At 42.4% G+C, this 16297-nt stretch overlaps 1 protein-coding gene across 2 annotated transcripts in view; it reads right to left on the reverse strand.

Moving 5' to 3' along the window:
* Window positions 1-5062: 5062 nt before the first annotated feature.
* The window catches only part of LOC113139891 (endophilin-A1-like), a 15404-nt gene continuing 4169 nt past the window's right edge, over window positions 5063-16297 (reverse strand). The window contains exons 1-10 of one of the 2 annotated variants that reach the window (XM_033325694.1): window positions 13927-13941; window positions 10928-10955; window positions 8655-8725; window positions 8280-8352; window positions 8053-8196; window positions 7353-7486; window positions 7062-7220; window positions 6627-6730; window positions 6412-6542; window positions 5063-6038 (exon numbers count right to left, since the gene is read on the reverse strand). In XM_033325694.1, coding sequence (XP_033181585.1) covers window positions 5842-6038; window positions 6412-6542; window positions 6627-6730; window positions 7062-7220; window positions 7353-7486; window positions 8053-8196; window positions 8280-8352; window positions 8655-8725; window positions 10928-10955; window positions 13927-13941 — 1056 coding nt within the window. In that variant the 3' untranslated portion in view covers window positions 5063-5841. Of the gene's footprint in view, window positions 6039-6411; window positions 6543-6626; window positions 6731-7061; window positions 7221-7352; window positions 7487-8052; window positions 8197-8279; window positions 8353-8654; window positions 8726-10927; window positions 10956-13926; window positions 13942-16297 lie in introns of those variants that run through there. The other variant, XM_026323517.1, reaches the window with a different exon arrangement.

Raw genomic sequence — 16297 nt, forward strand, 5'->3', positions numbered from 1 at the left:
AAACGTTAATTTCATGAGCTACGAATGATTCGTTTCATAAATAATGTTTAATTTTATACACTTATTTTGAAGGAACGCAGTTGTACTACCGGTACCGCATGTATTTTATTCCGTCGAACTTGCTAAACCAATTGAAACGTTCCCAATGTTTGTGGGAAAAGTGGGTCAAGCCGTTTGTTGCATTTAATTGTACTGAAAAATATCAGAATTTCCAAATAATCCAATGAGTATTTTTATATTAAATAGACAGTTGAAATATTTACAGTTATTACAAAACACCTTCTCAGGTACTACATTAATCAGTGGTGGAAAGTAACTAAGTAAGTACATTTACTCAAGTACACTGGGGTGGTATACATATGTTACTTTGTACTATCTACTGCCTTACTTATATTTTGGTACTAGTTAGGCAGGCTGAGAATCTTTATACAAAATGTAATGATGCTTTTGTATTTATTAAGTATTTGTGTACATTAAATTACCTGGCAGTAAACGAAGTGATTAAAATTAGCTTGGGACATAAAACCAATGCTATCACATTATGGTTCTCTCATTTTGTCCCAATAAAACAATGAACATTATTCTGAATCTGTTCTTGTACATAATACCCATAATTTTTAGTATATTTAGTAAATTTTAGTATAAATTTACTTGTAACAGAATATTTTTACACTGTACTCTAAGTTTCGATTGTTTGACTTTCACCTTTTTTTGAAGTACTCATGTTGTACCTTTTACATGTATTTGACAGTTTCAGAGTTTAATACCTGTTAGCACAGTAACAGTAAACATTGCTTCACAGACAAACTACTCACCAGTACAGAAAAAACTAGATTCTACATCTGTAGCGGATTTTTATGTTTACTTGTAGCTGAGCATGTTTGACACGTAAAGTTGTTCCTTGTCTAAGAAGAACAGACTGGAGTCCTGTGTCCTCATGGTGTTAATTCTTTATTGTCATTACATTGTAGATCATCTTCACGACAAGCAGTTATACATACAGTGGTCTTATATTATATCATCGTCCAGTACGAGGAGAGCAACAGGTAGCGTTAGTATCACAGCTAAGTTTTTCCACTGACCCCCTCCCCCCTACACCAGTGCCAAAAAAACCCCACCATCTTTGCCCCCCCTCCAAATTCCCCCATCTCCTCCACATCACACATCAATGCATTGACAATCGCCAAATACGCCACAGGTGCCAAAACCAATAAATAGGACGCAGGAACCAATAAATAAATAAATAACCAAATGAATACGTACAGTACATAGATAAATAGCAACAAGGTGTGTATATACTCACATACACACATGTAGCTCACCAGAAGACACCAGGTTTCATAGGCATAGGGCTATTTTATACAGCCACATGGCAGACAGTACTATGTAACACAGCCACAGGTCAGACCAAGGCCAGAGCTACACCCAGCAGAACGTGGTGCAGACTGGTGGTCCAGTTTTAGAAATGCTTCTTCAGAGAGCAAGAACTAATCCCATTGGTGTGTGACATATTATTTTACATCTTAAATCCTAAGATATTTTAATCCTCTTGTTTTACACAGAGCTGGGCTAATAAAAATCGTCTAGTCTAACTCTACAAGCAAATGAATAAGTTTGTAACAGAATTTAAATCTTTCAAGGGGAAAATATCAAACGGGATTTTGTTTGGGTTTGCTTTACTGGTTTATATATAACTTGTTGATGTCAAAATGACCAGTTTAAGTCCATTCCACCTTCACTTTCTTTCTGTACCAAAAGACTACACCTAAAACTTAACTATAAAGTCCATCAGCTTTTCAATATGCAACAAAATGTAGATTTCTTGTTGAAACGTTCTCTAATTTTTTGCACAGCTCTTCCATGTGTTTGCGTGAATATAAATATAGCCCGGAAAGCAAACTAACCTCAGGTGCATCTAAACCAATGAGAGTAGTTCTGCTGAAGCTTCAGTCTGCAGGTTTCGCTCCACCTGTAACGTGGCCAAGGTCCGACTTGTTAAAGTGAAACGGGAAAGTGGAAGGTAACACTGTACAAGTCCCTCATTGAGGTTAGAATACACATCGCCATAGAGGGCAAATCAGCATGAAAGGAAACACAAAGAAGAAGAGAAACAAGAATTTCTGACAAGGTGTGCAAGAAAAAATGTTCAAGAGAATTTTTAAAAGTCTTAAAGCACTTTGCAATTTGAAGAAGACTGTTGTACAAAACAGCTCAAAACTGAAAGGTAAAATATGAGGAGAGAGAAAATGCAGCGTGAGAAAAAAAAGCCAGCAAGACAAATATTTTCCATTATTACTTTTTTTTTTGTGGAAAAACATCAGAAACAGCAGACGTAAAGCGGTTCAGTTGCATGCAGCTCACAGACTTTCCACAGGCAGACTCAGAAAATCAGGTTTCAGACTCAGAACAGACAAAAACAAAGAAACAAGAAAAAAAACAAAAAAAACACACAGTCGTGCTTCAAACCCGTTTTTTTTACAACATGTAAGAATCAGAGAAAAACAAGGATGTGCCAGAAAGAAAGAGCTTGTTGTCATGTATGAAAGACTTAAATTCATAGATAAGATAGATAGATAGATAGATAGATAGATAGATAGATAGATAGATAGATAGATAGAGGTTCCACAGTTCTTCCTCTTATTCAAACATTATATATTTATTGTTATATCCTCATTTATTGCCCTGGTTGTGGATGTTTATTGACAGTTCATAGATGTTTAATCTGAAGAACCGTAAAGCTGTAACTTTTCCTCTTTCAGTTTTATTATTATTAATTGTGCCAAAGAGACATTTATAGCTTTGTTTTAATAGAACACTTAAACTTCACTATCTTTGTACCAAAAATGTTCTAAAATATTCTTTCTCTAAATTATTACTGTTGTGGAAACAACCAGCGTGATGTGACCCCTGACCCCTGGCTTAGGAAACACGAAGAAAACACTGACACCTGTCACACTTCTAATTAACAGTCCTTTTTAAATGGACGGTCACGTCTTAGCAAAATGCTGCATCCTACCACTTTGACAAAACATCTACAGAATACAAAAATGAAGTATCTGCATCCCATCAACACTACAGTTCTAAACACCAACAGGTACTTCGTAAATACTGAGAAGAATACCTCATTACTGTATGTTAAAATGTGATTTCTTATACTGATGAGCTGTTCTCTATGGTGAGCATAGTGTGTTTGGGTTCAGGGAAAAAGGTAAAAGATTCAAATATAAATGAAGAAATATGGGGAAAAAAAACTTCAACTAAAATGACTGTTATCTCATATAAATAAATATTTACTAACCCTAACCTCATTGCTAATGAAAGCCAGCTATTGTAATATATTGCGAAAATAATTGGAATATACATTTTATATTGTTTTTTTAAGCAGTCAGCCTAAAGCAAAAGGTACGAATGTGACAAAAATAATGCAAAGTACGTCAGTTTCAAACAAAAGTCACCCGTTAACGTGCGTGTTTGAAATGAGAGATTATTTTGCACGCAGGACGAGGTATTAAGTATTCAGGCACTATTCTGCATCACCACAGCTGAATGTGAAGCGACAGACTAGCTGCTTAGTGTTAGCCACGTTAGCACAGATTCCTGCCAATACAATAAATAATGCCTGGATAGAAAAACCTTAAGCTTTTAATCTAAACAACACTTTGTAAGAATAAAACAAGATTTCTATCAATGTGACCTTAGCTCTCTCTGTGCACCAGTTTTACTTGGGTCCAGCTCAGGTTCTGTTTCTGACCTTTGACACTTCATAGTTTTCAGGCACCATAATGTTTCATCAAGCAATTCACCAAAGCTCTAGACACCGTCAGAACATTTCCATTGACTCCAGTCAGTCTAATCTTTTAGAGAACATCGACTAAACTCTTCTCGGAGCTTGAAACACTAAACATGTGCCAAAGCTGCCTCCTTTAGTTTGTGGGTATGAGACACAAATATATTAAAACGTGCTATAAAAGGCAAAACTCTGTAACTTTGGTTTGTTTCCAGTGCTGTGACACAAACTGATGGTTCCCATTGTCCTAAAAACACACTTTTGTTCTCCCTAGTCACTATTTGATAAGGTTTTTGTCAGAGTAGAGTCCTTAATACTGCAGATAAGCACAGATGCCTCAGTCAGTTCTGTCCAACAAAACTCATTCAGACCAGAAGGCTCTGATGACAAAATGAGAGAGCGTTACTTCCTGTGATTCTACAACAAATGGCGAAGAAGAAGAAGAAGAAAGGCTTGAAGAGACAGATAATACTGTTCGTCTGTTCGATGTCACAGCCACGATGTGAATTACTCATCCAGGAAACACACAATCAACCTCACCACAGACAATCGGACTGAGCTTTTGCCACGTGCTGAACTGGACCAGGGACCACTACTCGAGACAACGGCCCATAATTCTAGCAGGAAAAGTTGGAAATCGATCCGACTGTTCTTTGAAGATTTAGACGATTAATCGAGCACCCGTTCAAACTGAACGTCAAACAACATCCAACGAGGCTGAAACTCTGAATCACGATGAATCTGTGCAGCGTCTGCTCGACCGTAGAGAGCCCAGGAACGTTCTCAAGCACTCTGTAATTTCCCACAATGTTCTGTGAGTTCTAGCTAGAACGTTCAGAGAAGGTATTCAGTACAGCTGGTGAATAAATGATCAGAAATGAGACTGGAAGGACTGAGCTGTTGTGCCCTTGTGCAAGGCAGCGAACCACATCCTGGTTTAACGCAGATAAAGTGGCTTTTCATCAGGTAGAGGGAATGTGGGTAGTGAAGATAAGAAGTTAAGAAAAGCTGGCATCAGTTCTGTTTGTGAAGCCTGAAATAAGACAAATCAACAAGCATCTACTCCACAACACACACACACACACACACACGCACACACACACTGGCTGGATAACTAAAAACAGCACAGAAAGAATAAATACGCGTCTTCTCTTTGTTGTGTAATAAATAATAAAGGTGTGTTCAGTACAACTGGCCTGTTTATTGACTCATGACCTGTAAACTCTGATATTCTCTTCTTCTTCATCCTGTAAAAAAAAAAAACAAAAACCTACTTATTGCAGACACAGGTTTATTCCAAAGATATTCTCCTACAAACTCAACTATCACTGAAAGTGTTGATTTGGCTGGTTGGTGCGTATTGAATGCAGTCTCTGAGAAAGGCAGAGCATGTTACGAGAAGTGCTGGGATGACTACGAGATCTACTCGGACAAAAACGGGAGGGTCCGATGACCTACTGTCGCTCTGGATCAAGTGTACAGTATGGGGCCATGCTAAAAGCCAAAGGAGGAAGGAGGAGAGAGGAGGAGACTGTGACGGTTGCTGAGAAGTCTAGGGCTGAAGAGAAGCACAAGAAGGAAAGTTCAAGTAGAAACCACAAATTACTCTGACAGCAAGAAAAGTATAAAGAGAGGAAGGAGACGGTATCACAAAAAGCTGTCAGGCAGCTTAGTTGACAAGCAGGAATTTGTGCTGGCTTGATCATAATAGATTCAAAACACACATACAGACACATACATGCGCGAACATTTACATCGTGCCTTATTCGTAAGTCTCAGTGGGATCCAGTGCTGCCCGGCCGAGCCCTGGGCCATAAAAGATCATCGCCTTCTCTCTCTTTGCTCTGCATCTGTCTCACTAAAATCCTCCTCTCCGTCTCTTCTTCCTCTAATCACCGCCCTACCTCTCGTTTCAGTCCGTTTTGTGAAAGCAGAATCGCACAGAAGCACAAAAAAGAAGTAGAAGGAGGGCGTCGTTTGTTGTTTATGCAAATACAGGCTGTTTTCTGGGTGTCTGGATTGGTCGGGGTGAAGGTGCAGGTCACTGGAGGGACCTAATGAGGGAGCGGCACCAGGATATCCACGTAGTTGATGGGGAAGAAGCCCGACTGGCCGTTGATCATGCCCTCGTACCAGTTGTCGTCGATCTGGTTGGTCAGGGTGATGACGTCGCCCTCTTTGAAGCCCAGCTCGCCTTCGTTCTCTGGCTCGAAGTCGTAGAGCGCTCGACAGCAGGGCTGGTCCAAGGGGGCTGTGAGGGGGCGGCAGCAAAGTACAAGACAGGTTTAGTGAGGGTTTCAAAAAGAAGAACTTCAGGTCAAATGCCCCCAGTGGCCTGAGCTGAGTCTTTCTGAGACATTCTGTAGTTTTGGTTTATTGACAACATCATTAAAACATTTAATGCGTCCAGTGTGTGTTGGTCTGATGGATCTTTCATCATTTGTATAAAGACTGTGTCACATCTAGTTTTTCATTTTGCTTCACTGTGTTTATGTTGTGGGGGAGGCCAGTCTTCTTATAGTGTAGTCTACCCTGACTCTTATGTTTATTCCTGAGGGTCTTTGTCTAATCACAGTCTGACGCTGATAACAGTCTAACACCCAGATCCCACTTCCTCCCTCTACCTGGTGATCTTCCAGGGGATTTGGCAGAGTGTATCCCCCCATTGTGGCTCTCACTGGGGGGCAGCAGCTCCAGGGTCATTCTGGGCTTTGGAGCGTACTCCTTCCTGGGTTTACTGGACACTTCTTTTATCCTGGATAAATGACAGACCTGTTGTCAAACTGCTTCCACCTGTTTTCTTCCAGTATTTTCTCAGAGTAGGCAGATAAATTATTACCTGTCCTCCATCTTGCTGGAGAGCTGTTGCAGGATTTCGGCAGTGCGGCTGTGATACTCCAGCTGAGCTTGAACCAAAGCTGCCAGCTGGCTCACCTGCTCTATCTGCAACACACACACACACACACACACACACACACACGCTTGCGTTTCATCTACCGCACCAGCTCTGCTCTGCGCCCATGCTGGGCCTAGGTCTGGCTTGGAACAGCATGGCTGCCGTTTGTTTTGCAATTGGACTTTTGAACACACGGGTCCTTTTCCAAATTGCATGTGTGACACTAGCAACAGCAGCCGTATACCAACATAAACACCAGACATGGTGCCCATTTTATTATTGTTGTGTTTTTTCTCCTCAGCACCTTAAGGCCTATGTTAAATAAATGGAAATATTTAATTTCACTTTGCAGCCAAATAAAAAATCAAAAGTCCTCACGTCGCTCTCCAGCAGGTTGAACATGCTCTGCTCTGCGATCTCTTTGCTCTCGTCAAACTTCTCCAGCGCCTGTTTGATTTCATCGTCCTGGACTTTCCCCTGACGCTTCTTCTTGTAGTCAAAGTCCAGGCGGCGGCCCTCCATCTTCTTCAGGTGGTGCTGCAGTGGAGAAGAACAATGAGGTGAAGGAGGTGAAGCTGGATCACAAATCACTTCATGGTGACGTGTCCAATAACCTGCTGCACGTCGTCTGTAACACCAGCTGCTCATCAGTGCCACCTGTTTATTCACCTGTATCTCTTTGAGGTCTTTGTCGTGGAGGTTCTGCAGCGGGTCGATGAAGTTCTGTTTGACCTCCATGTCCAGAGCGTCCTTCACTTCTCCGAGCTCCTTCATCGCCTCTCCGGCGTCGATCAGAGCCAGGCCTGGAGGGAAGGGAGGAAAGAAAAGCAAGAGTGAGGAAGCACAGGGCAGAGTCAGAAATACAGGGAGGATAAACAGAGAAATGATGAGAACAGGGAAAAGATACGAGAAGGGAAGTGAGATTATTAGCTAAGACTTTCCATTGCTCAGTGTGCGTTGGCGTGTAGGTGCTCGGCTTCGAGATGGTCTGGTTGATTCAGACTGTCCTTCACTTTCAGATCCACTGTTCTTTAGTGGTTATTATGAAACCCAGGGCTGGTTTCCACTGATCCGAAACAAAAAGTCATGTCTGGAAGAATAAGCTGCTGTGGAGCCAAGGACAGACTTGTTTCTGACTCTAGAGCTGCCTGGACATGCCAATATGAACCAAAATAATCACTGGCTTTGTGTCTTTAACTGGTCGAATGAGTTCATCAGTTTCAGCTAAGTCAAAGTCTGAAATGTGTGAACAAGGATTTAAAAACTGGGCTAAATCTCATTCACTGTGTTTTGTTTTGAAGTAGTTACTGCTGCACCTTTGAACTCCTCCCAGTCAACAGGTCTCTGCAGACCCTACATTCCCACTTACCAAAGCTGGACTCTTCTCCTAACTCCCGTCCAAACTTCAACATGGCGTCGCCCAGGACACTCTCAGCCTGTGGGTAACCAGGCCCTTTTTCCTGCCCGCGGATCTTTGACATGGTGTTGATCATACTCAGCTTGGCTCTGGATGCTTTAAGGAAGCAGAAGACACTGATGTTAGATCTGGGCCGCGTGCTGCGGCAGCTGGCTGTGGTTTGAGTCCGGCTGTTATACCTGGATTGGGCTGCAGATACTCTGTAGTTTTGGTCATGATGTCCAACACTGCTCTGCTGGTGACGTCCACTTTCTGCAGACGAAAACACGTCATGCAAATTGTTACAGAAGCAAAACACCAACCTGCTGATTGATGATGACGCCCAGACACTAATGCAGACTGACAGGAGACAGATAAGAGGCCTGACGGTCAGGAATAGAAAGTCTTTGCAGTTTCTGAGTCAAATTGATTCTTGAAACATAGAGCAGGAGGAAAACAGGCATCAGTGACTGGTGACTGCACATTTCAAATCTTTAATCACTAGTTTTATGTTAATATGTTGTAGGTTTATGTTAAACCATCAACAAAGAGCAGGTGCACGGACAGAAATGTACCTTTTCCATTTCTCTGAAGTCGTCATCTAGTTTGGTTCCTTCCGCCCCTCCAACCTTCTCACTGACTTTCTGTAATGAGACACCCAAAGAGAGGAAGGCAGCGTTAGGATTTTCTGTTCTGAAAGGCTTCAGCATCTGAGAGAAGAAAGACCAAACGCCTCTCGTGGACCTAATGGAGGGAAAACTGTGCAGCGAGATGAAAGTGAGAGTGTAAAAAAGGAGAAAAAACAGGAGCCTGTATATGAAAGAAAAGAAGCAGGACAAAGAGACACAACATGAAGAGGAGACAGATGAATAGTCCAACATCAGATCACAGTCTGAAAACAAGAAGTGCCTCTTGTGTGTGTTAACCTTTAGTTCTTCACGTTACTGTTCTTTGTTGTAATATCATTAAACATATTAAAGTGAGTCGGTAACACTTTGCAAACGAGCGGTCTTAATTCTCCGACAGCCTCTTTTTTCCTCCGGCAATAAAAACTGACGTGTCTCTACAGACGAGCTGAGTTTTACTGTTTTCTGAGTCGGAATCAGCATTTTCTGTCTGTGCTCTCAGGCGTCAGGGCTCAGTTTTATTATCGCTTGGGAATAATGAAAGTGTGATTCATACTGATTTTATTTCCATACATAATATTCTGTATCTGCATTTTACACGTTCTCTCTGTGAACATTCAAAGATGGTTTTAAACTAAATACAGAGAAGATTTATTATTATTATTATTATTATTATTTATTATTTCCAGAAGATCTGTTTAGTGCTGCAGTTAGAACTTCTTCTGACACTATGTTAAATAACACAAACACCAGCATCTTTAATAAAAGACCCAACAGGACAAACAAAAAACCTTGTTAATCCCGTGAAATCTGCCTTTAAACTACGGAAAAGATCGTACACAAAATCGGATACAAACATGTTTCTCCTGTGGGGAAGTTCTAGGTTTTCTGACCCTTCCATAAACCTCAACCTCATCTCTCTTTATACTACACCAACAAAATTCAGGTCATAACTACTTCAGCCACTAGAGGTCACCACTGGTGCACGTACGTCGATGAAAACAACCTGCTGGCCTCCTGGCAGGTGGAGAAGGTCCCTCCTGAACCATATTTATGACAACATAAACTTATTTGTTTGTTGTTTTTGACGATGTCTCCTCCTCAGCACTCTGAGCGCGGTGAGACGGTAATAAATAAAGAGATTAAATGGATTTACAGCCACACCACAACCACCTTTTAGTTTCAGTCAAACAAGCCTGTCTTAACTGAGAGACGTGAAGCAATTAAAACTATTTGTTGCAGACTCCTAATAAACGCTGTGGTTTCTGTCTGACTGCATTCACACCGAGGGTCCTCTCTCGTCCTCCCATCGTTGTGGGAGCAGGAAATGCCGCAGAGTGACACCTCTCGCTTTCTAATCGCCTCAGGGTGCAGGGAAGGAGGAGGCAGCTGGAGAGTGGGATTTTCCACAGTCGTGACTCACATCCACCACCCATGCTGTACTGGGACACACACACTGACCAGTCCACTGTGCCTGCTGAGCTGCAGGTGCATGAATAATTCAACAGGCCGTGAAAGCAGCTCGTGCTGAACAAAACACGAGGATAAGAACAGTTTCAACGACAAACGGCTATAAAATCCTGCAGGAAAATGAACTGAGTGCCAGAAATGTTTCACAGCTGGGAGACAAACACCCGGCCAATGTTTCCACTCCTGCGCTTCCCAACTTTCAAACCTTGTAAGCACAGAAGGAGCAAACAGGAGCATCAGAGCCTGTTTTTACCGTTACAGCTTTTCTATGGAGCACAGGAAGACCAGCTTTTCAAAATAAGGAAATGACAGCAGCCAAAGAAATGTGGAAGAACAACACTAGACAGAAAAGACACAACTGAATTTTCATCTAAACACTGAAGCAAACACAAAACAAAAACCAGGATCACACTCTGTGTTGTGGGAATATGGAGTCAGAAATAAATAAATTGAGCAAAAACTGTGATAAGTTTTATAATGAAACTGAGAAGATGGACTTTAGAGGGTTTCAGTGAATTAGTGAAGTTGTCGTGTTCGTCAGATTCAGATATTTTGGAGAATAAAATAAGTAACATACATCATGCACACACACACACACACACGGAAGCTCATTCTGCACACACACACACACACACACACACACACACACACACACACAAATGTGGTTCGCTGACTGAGCAGCTAATGATGTGTGTGTGAAGCCGATGTTGTACATCTTCATCATCCGGCTAACTAACCATGAAAAGGTAAATGTGTGTGTTTATGTAACCACTTACGCACCTGAGCACCTGTGTGTGCGTGTTACTGATCTTACGCCTGTGTGTGTGTGTGTGTGTGTGTGTGTGTGTGTGAACGTGTTAAAAAAAAAACCCCATAAAAACAAATAAACAAATAAATGTAACCATAGCAGGAAGGCAAAGTGGGGAAAGAAGGATGGATAGATGAGGTGGAAGATGCAGTTGCCATGGAGACAGAGATCCGACTGGGTCCTCGCATGTTTCCTAGAACAACAAGACACATGCATGCTTATTTTCCTATAGCTGTGAGGACACTCATGATTACAAAACAACATAAATCACCACAGCTGCATCACTGTCTAACCCCGACCTCAGACCAGGTCTCTGAAGGGATCAGGACCAGTGGAAATGTCCTCACATTGATGGTTTTCAGCTAAAACTTGTCCACACAACCACAGAAACACACACACACACACACACACACACACGCACGCACGCACACACACGCACGCACACACACACACACACACACTTGTCTGTAAGGAACACGGGTCTGGTAGCAGCGAGGTGTAGACACACTGTTACATAACTCTCAGCTGTGTTACTCCCTTCACACTGTATTTCACAGTGACTTATTTCTGTTTGACCGGCTTTGAGCTCAGGAGCAGCACCGACGTTTATTCTGTGACTTTTACTGTGAAACACTTTGTGACAGCTGATGTAGAAACGAACGACATAGATCAGCTCTTCTTCTGTAAATTCTATCTTCATTATTAAATATGTTGCTAACAATCTTTCAGCATTTATAAGCGACAGGTAAATGTTTAGCACACGCCTGTGTGCGCTAAGAGGTTTATAATACACTGTAATGATCTGATGATCTGGTGAGCAGAGAGAAGCTGGTGGAACCAGAGACCAGTGGACTCTTGGTTCCTTCAGAGCCTGTAAACAGTGACGGCCGTTCTCAGCGTCTGGAGCTGGTTTTTGGAAACAGACGGGCCTCCCTTTGTTGGTGAGGAAGAACCATGTGAGCCAGGTCAGCGTTGTGGCTCCCTGCTGTGTTTTTAGTAGTTTTTGGACAACAATGGAGGTCTATGGCTCAGACCCATAAGCTGAACCAGGTTACACCACATTCATTGCTGAGACTCTCTCAGCACTGGAAGTGAAGTTGAGCCTTTACTTTTGCTTCAAAATGGACCCATGGGTGCTGCAGTCATTTCACACCCACCAAGCTGCCCCCCCACACAGACACAGACAGTATATCTAATCACCATTTAGCCTGCTGAAGCATCAACAAACCCCATCTGTTCGACATCGCCTCCTCCGCCGTTTCTCTCTTTTGTTTTTGCGACTCCCACTTCTCCAAACCTCCTCCACCCCCCCCCCCCCCCCCACCCCCACCCCCCAATAAATTCACTCCCACTCAGACAAAAGTTGGAAGGTCGTCAGTACGAGTGGCTGACAGCAGGTCAGGGGTCATTGCATCCTGACAGCAGATATCCCTCCTCTCTGACATCAATCCGATCGAAGGCAGAAATCAGACCCAGGAGGAGAGTTTGGCAGCCGGACTCGGTTCAGTCTGAACGGCTGCCAAAACACTCAGACGCCATGTTGGACTGGGGCTGGAGAGAAGCTTGGATTGATGGCCAGTGTAGGATATTTATCCTCTAGAAACAGGCCTGAAAACAGTCAGTCCAATTTTCTCACTCCATCAATATTTCAGAATCTGTAGTGAGTTAAAGGATCATAACAAGAGTAAGACTTGAGATTTTTAAATCCTCTCGCTCACCCAGAAATCACCAGAGATGAAATGTAACGTGTGATAAGTATGAAAGCGGGTCACAAACACATAGTCCAAGCGTTTTACAGTTTGAGTCTGTATCTGGGTGTGAGCTGTGGAAAGCTGCGTCATCAAACGGTGACGTGATGCTGCTCTTGCTTTTCAGTTTCATCACCTTCTGCATGCAGGTGAGTTTATCATCAGACATCAGTGCTGCAGATAAACATGGAGCTGCAGGTCTGACCAGCTTAGATTCAGACTCACCAAAGACTTAATACCAAACCTCCATGTGAGTCCATTTAGTTCAACGGCAGCAGAGACGGTGAGGTTAGGACTGCTCAGGACATTTGTGTGAGCAACACAAACAGCTATTTCTCCTTCCAGATTTATTTAGCTAAAGATATTATAATCTGTCTCCTCAGAGAGAAAATGTGAGACCCAGCAGGCTTTTAATTAGCAGGCGGAGAGTGAGCTGACGGGTCTGCAGTAAATCAGACCGTAAGACTGAGAGCTGAAAAAGAGGAGGCAGCGGTGGTTTATTTGATAGTTTATGACGTGTGGGGAGGAACATTATTTTGAAGGGATGAAAAAATGAGAACAGAAAGAGACATTAGAAGATAAATGAAGAATCAAAAGATGGAGCTGGTTTTTGAAAATACAGGGGCCTCTGGATTAGGGTCTGGGCTGAAAAACAACAAAATCTTTATCTTTAAAGACAGAAGGTCATGCTCAGATAAACAGAACCTACTCTCCTGGGGACATTTACTCCGGTTGGGTTCTGCTATCTAAACTATCAGAGCGCTTCATACAATGTGATCCCCAAACCTCTTCAGGTTGACATCAGAATCTACTTAAGTGCATCAAACAGGCAGAAATGATTCATCTGAATATGACTGTGAGGCAAATGGACCAGGAGGGACTGGATCAGGGGTCTGACGGTGGGAGAAGGAAGACGGAAACAAAAGAGAGAAAGAAAACACTGAGAAAGCAAAGGAGAATAACTGGGATGGGGAGAAATGTGGGAAGGTAAGAAGAGAGAGGGGGAGGAGGAAGTGTGGAAAGGAAATAAAAGGCAACTGAAGATAAGGAAATCCAGGGAGATGAGAGAGAAAAACACCGGAGAGGTTTGGAGGATCAGTGCAAAGCTCTCATGGTCTTAACAGCTTCATGAGTCGCATTATAATTTCTGCATTTGACCAACTGCAGTGCAGCAGCTCAGAGACAACACAAACACACCAGCAACTCTCATGCATTATTAAGGACACGATAAAAAAAACATTTGTGATGAACGTAACAAAAAAAAAAAACATAGAATCTATGTTGAAGAGTTTTACTTCGATTCTGTTTGATAGGCGGATTAAATATCTCACCTGGGCTATGGAAGAAGTGCTGTGATTGGTCGGCTAAACAGGAAGTTTCAGGTGTAATATTCTAAATATTGCTGTGATTGAAATGTGACTGTTTCCTAACCTGAACCATGTGTTTATCGCTAATAATAATAATAATAATCTTTATATAATCCTTAACCCTTCTGTCCCACCCAGGCTTCTGTAGTTCACGCCGTAGCTTCAGGAACAGGAACAGGATGTTGAGAAGAAAATCAGTGGAGGATCTTTAACGTCAACTTTTATTTACAGCAGCAGCTGAATCTGCATTTTAAACATTTTGGCTCCCACTGCCTTGACCCCATGACACCCTTTCACAATAAAAGCACTGTTTGGCAGCTGAAATGACATGTTGACAAACTGATGCTCCGAGCGATGCTCTGCTCGTCTCTAAAAATATCCAAAAAGTGTGTGTCCAGTCTGAGAACCGACTGGCAGCAGTGGACGGAGATCATTTGTCTTGAGGAAGAAGAAAATCGATCCAGAGCAGTGGAGATAAATCTATTTTTGTTGTTTTCCTCCATTTGTTTTGGTTTTCTTCGCTTTTTATTTCTTGCCCTGTTCCTAGTTTTTATGTGTTTGTGTGTTTTCTGTCACACTGTGCAGACACAGTGAACATATTGCAGAGCTGCTGTGCATACTAATGCACCACCATCAGTCTTCCTCTCTATTTTCTCCCACATTTTCTCATATCCTCTCCCTGCTCTTTTCAGACTAATCGTCTATATTACAACCACCTTCTGTACGAGAATGTGTCTCTTTGCTGGGAGTTTTTATTGCTCCATAAATCCTGAGCGGGCCCCTAAGGGGTCTCAGCGGGGCTCCAGTAGAAAACCCTAATTTTCTCACTAAAGACGTTTGCACATTCAGCTTAGAAATTTAATATTAACCAAAGTTTAAACTGATTCTCTGGTTTCTTTATGCATCAAATCTCTAAAATGTTGCGAAATATGAATGAGCCATTGAACTACACGTTCCAAAAGAATATAAAATATAGTTCTTTCAAAGAGGGACATCAGGTTTGAACAGTAATTCAAATAATTAAGTGAACCGTACATTTAGTTGTTTATCAGGATGTTGTTCTTTGGTCTTTGTCAGCTGTAGCATGTTAATCTTCAAATGTATTTTTCCATGACTGTGTTTTCCTTACATCACACTGAAAAACCAGAAAAACAGCATCCACAGCGCTGACTGAAATGAAGAAGCAGGAGATTTATGGCTGGATCTCCTGTACGACGTTTGTCATCAGGCTCCAGTTCAGTTTTCAAAGTCCAGGGTTGTTTTGCTCCTTCCAGAGCAGCTGATGTGTTGTCTTCATTAAGTTGACAGGAATATTCCCTAAACCCCCTAAAACGCACATGGAGTCATTTCACAGGCTGTGAATCGTGACTCCGGCTGCTCCGTGAGGATCAACGTAGGAGCAGGAACACGCGTTACGATGCCTTTATGGCACGAATACAAAAGAAGAGGAATGAATCCAGTACGAGAGTGTATGAGCAGGTTTTCTCATTAATTTAGATTTTTCATTCAGGCAACACGTTCTTTGTGTTTTGTTCGTCTGATCTCATTTCTGTTCTCACCTGATTTTTCTTTGCTATCATTTTATTTTATATGCTTCAGACCAACATGGCCTCGTGGAGGCAACGGGGAAAGGTGAAAGGTTCAGGGACCCAAAGCACTAACGTTACCCAACGCTCCAGTTCCTCACATCAGACTCATTCAAGCCAAAGGTCCAGTCAGGTCCATGCTTGGTGGCTAATGCTACAAAACCAACAGGTTAGCTTTAGAAGCCACATGTGGATCCAATGTGAGTCCTGAGTACAACTGAGAGACACCATGGCCTGGTTCTGGGTACCTGCAGGAATCTTCATGCTGCTTTTACAAACGTTTACATCTTGTGCTTCAAAACTACTGCTGCTTTAATGGCGTACACACTGATATTAGGAGAACGTTACTACTGAGACATTTCCTGCACAGATCTACTGTCGGACCGCTGTGCTCTATGATCGTTGATAGCGAGCAGGTTAAAGGTCAAAGGTCGAGAGCAGTGAGACAGTGAGGTTGGTGAACACTCCTGAAACCACAGACACGCATCTCTCCTGCTCCTCTGTCACATGTGATGCCCTCCAGGCTGATCAATTATTGATCGAGCGGCTGTGTTAGTGTGTGTGTGTGTTTGTATCACGCCTGCTTTCTCTACTTCGCACTGGTGTTGTTGCC

This window comes from Mastacembelus armatus, chromosome 18 (genome assembly GCF_900324485.2).
Source record: "Mastacembelus armatus chromosome 18, fMasArm1.2, whole genome shotgun sequence".
Classification (NCBI taxonomy): Eukaryota; Metazoa; Chordata; class Actinopteri; order Synbranchiformes; family Mastacembelidae; genus Mastacembelus; species Mastacembelus armatus.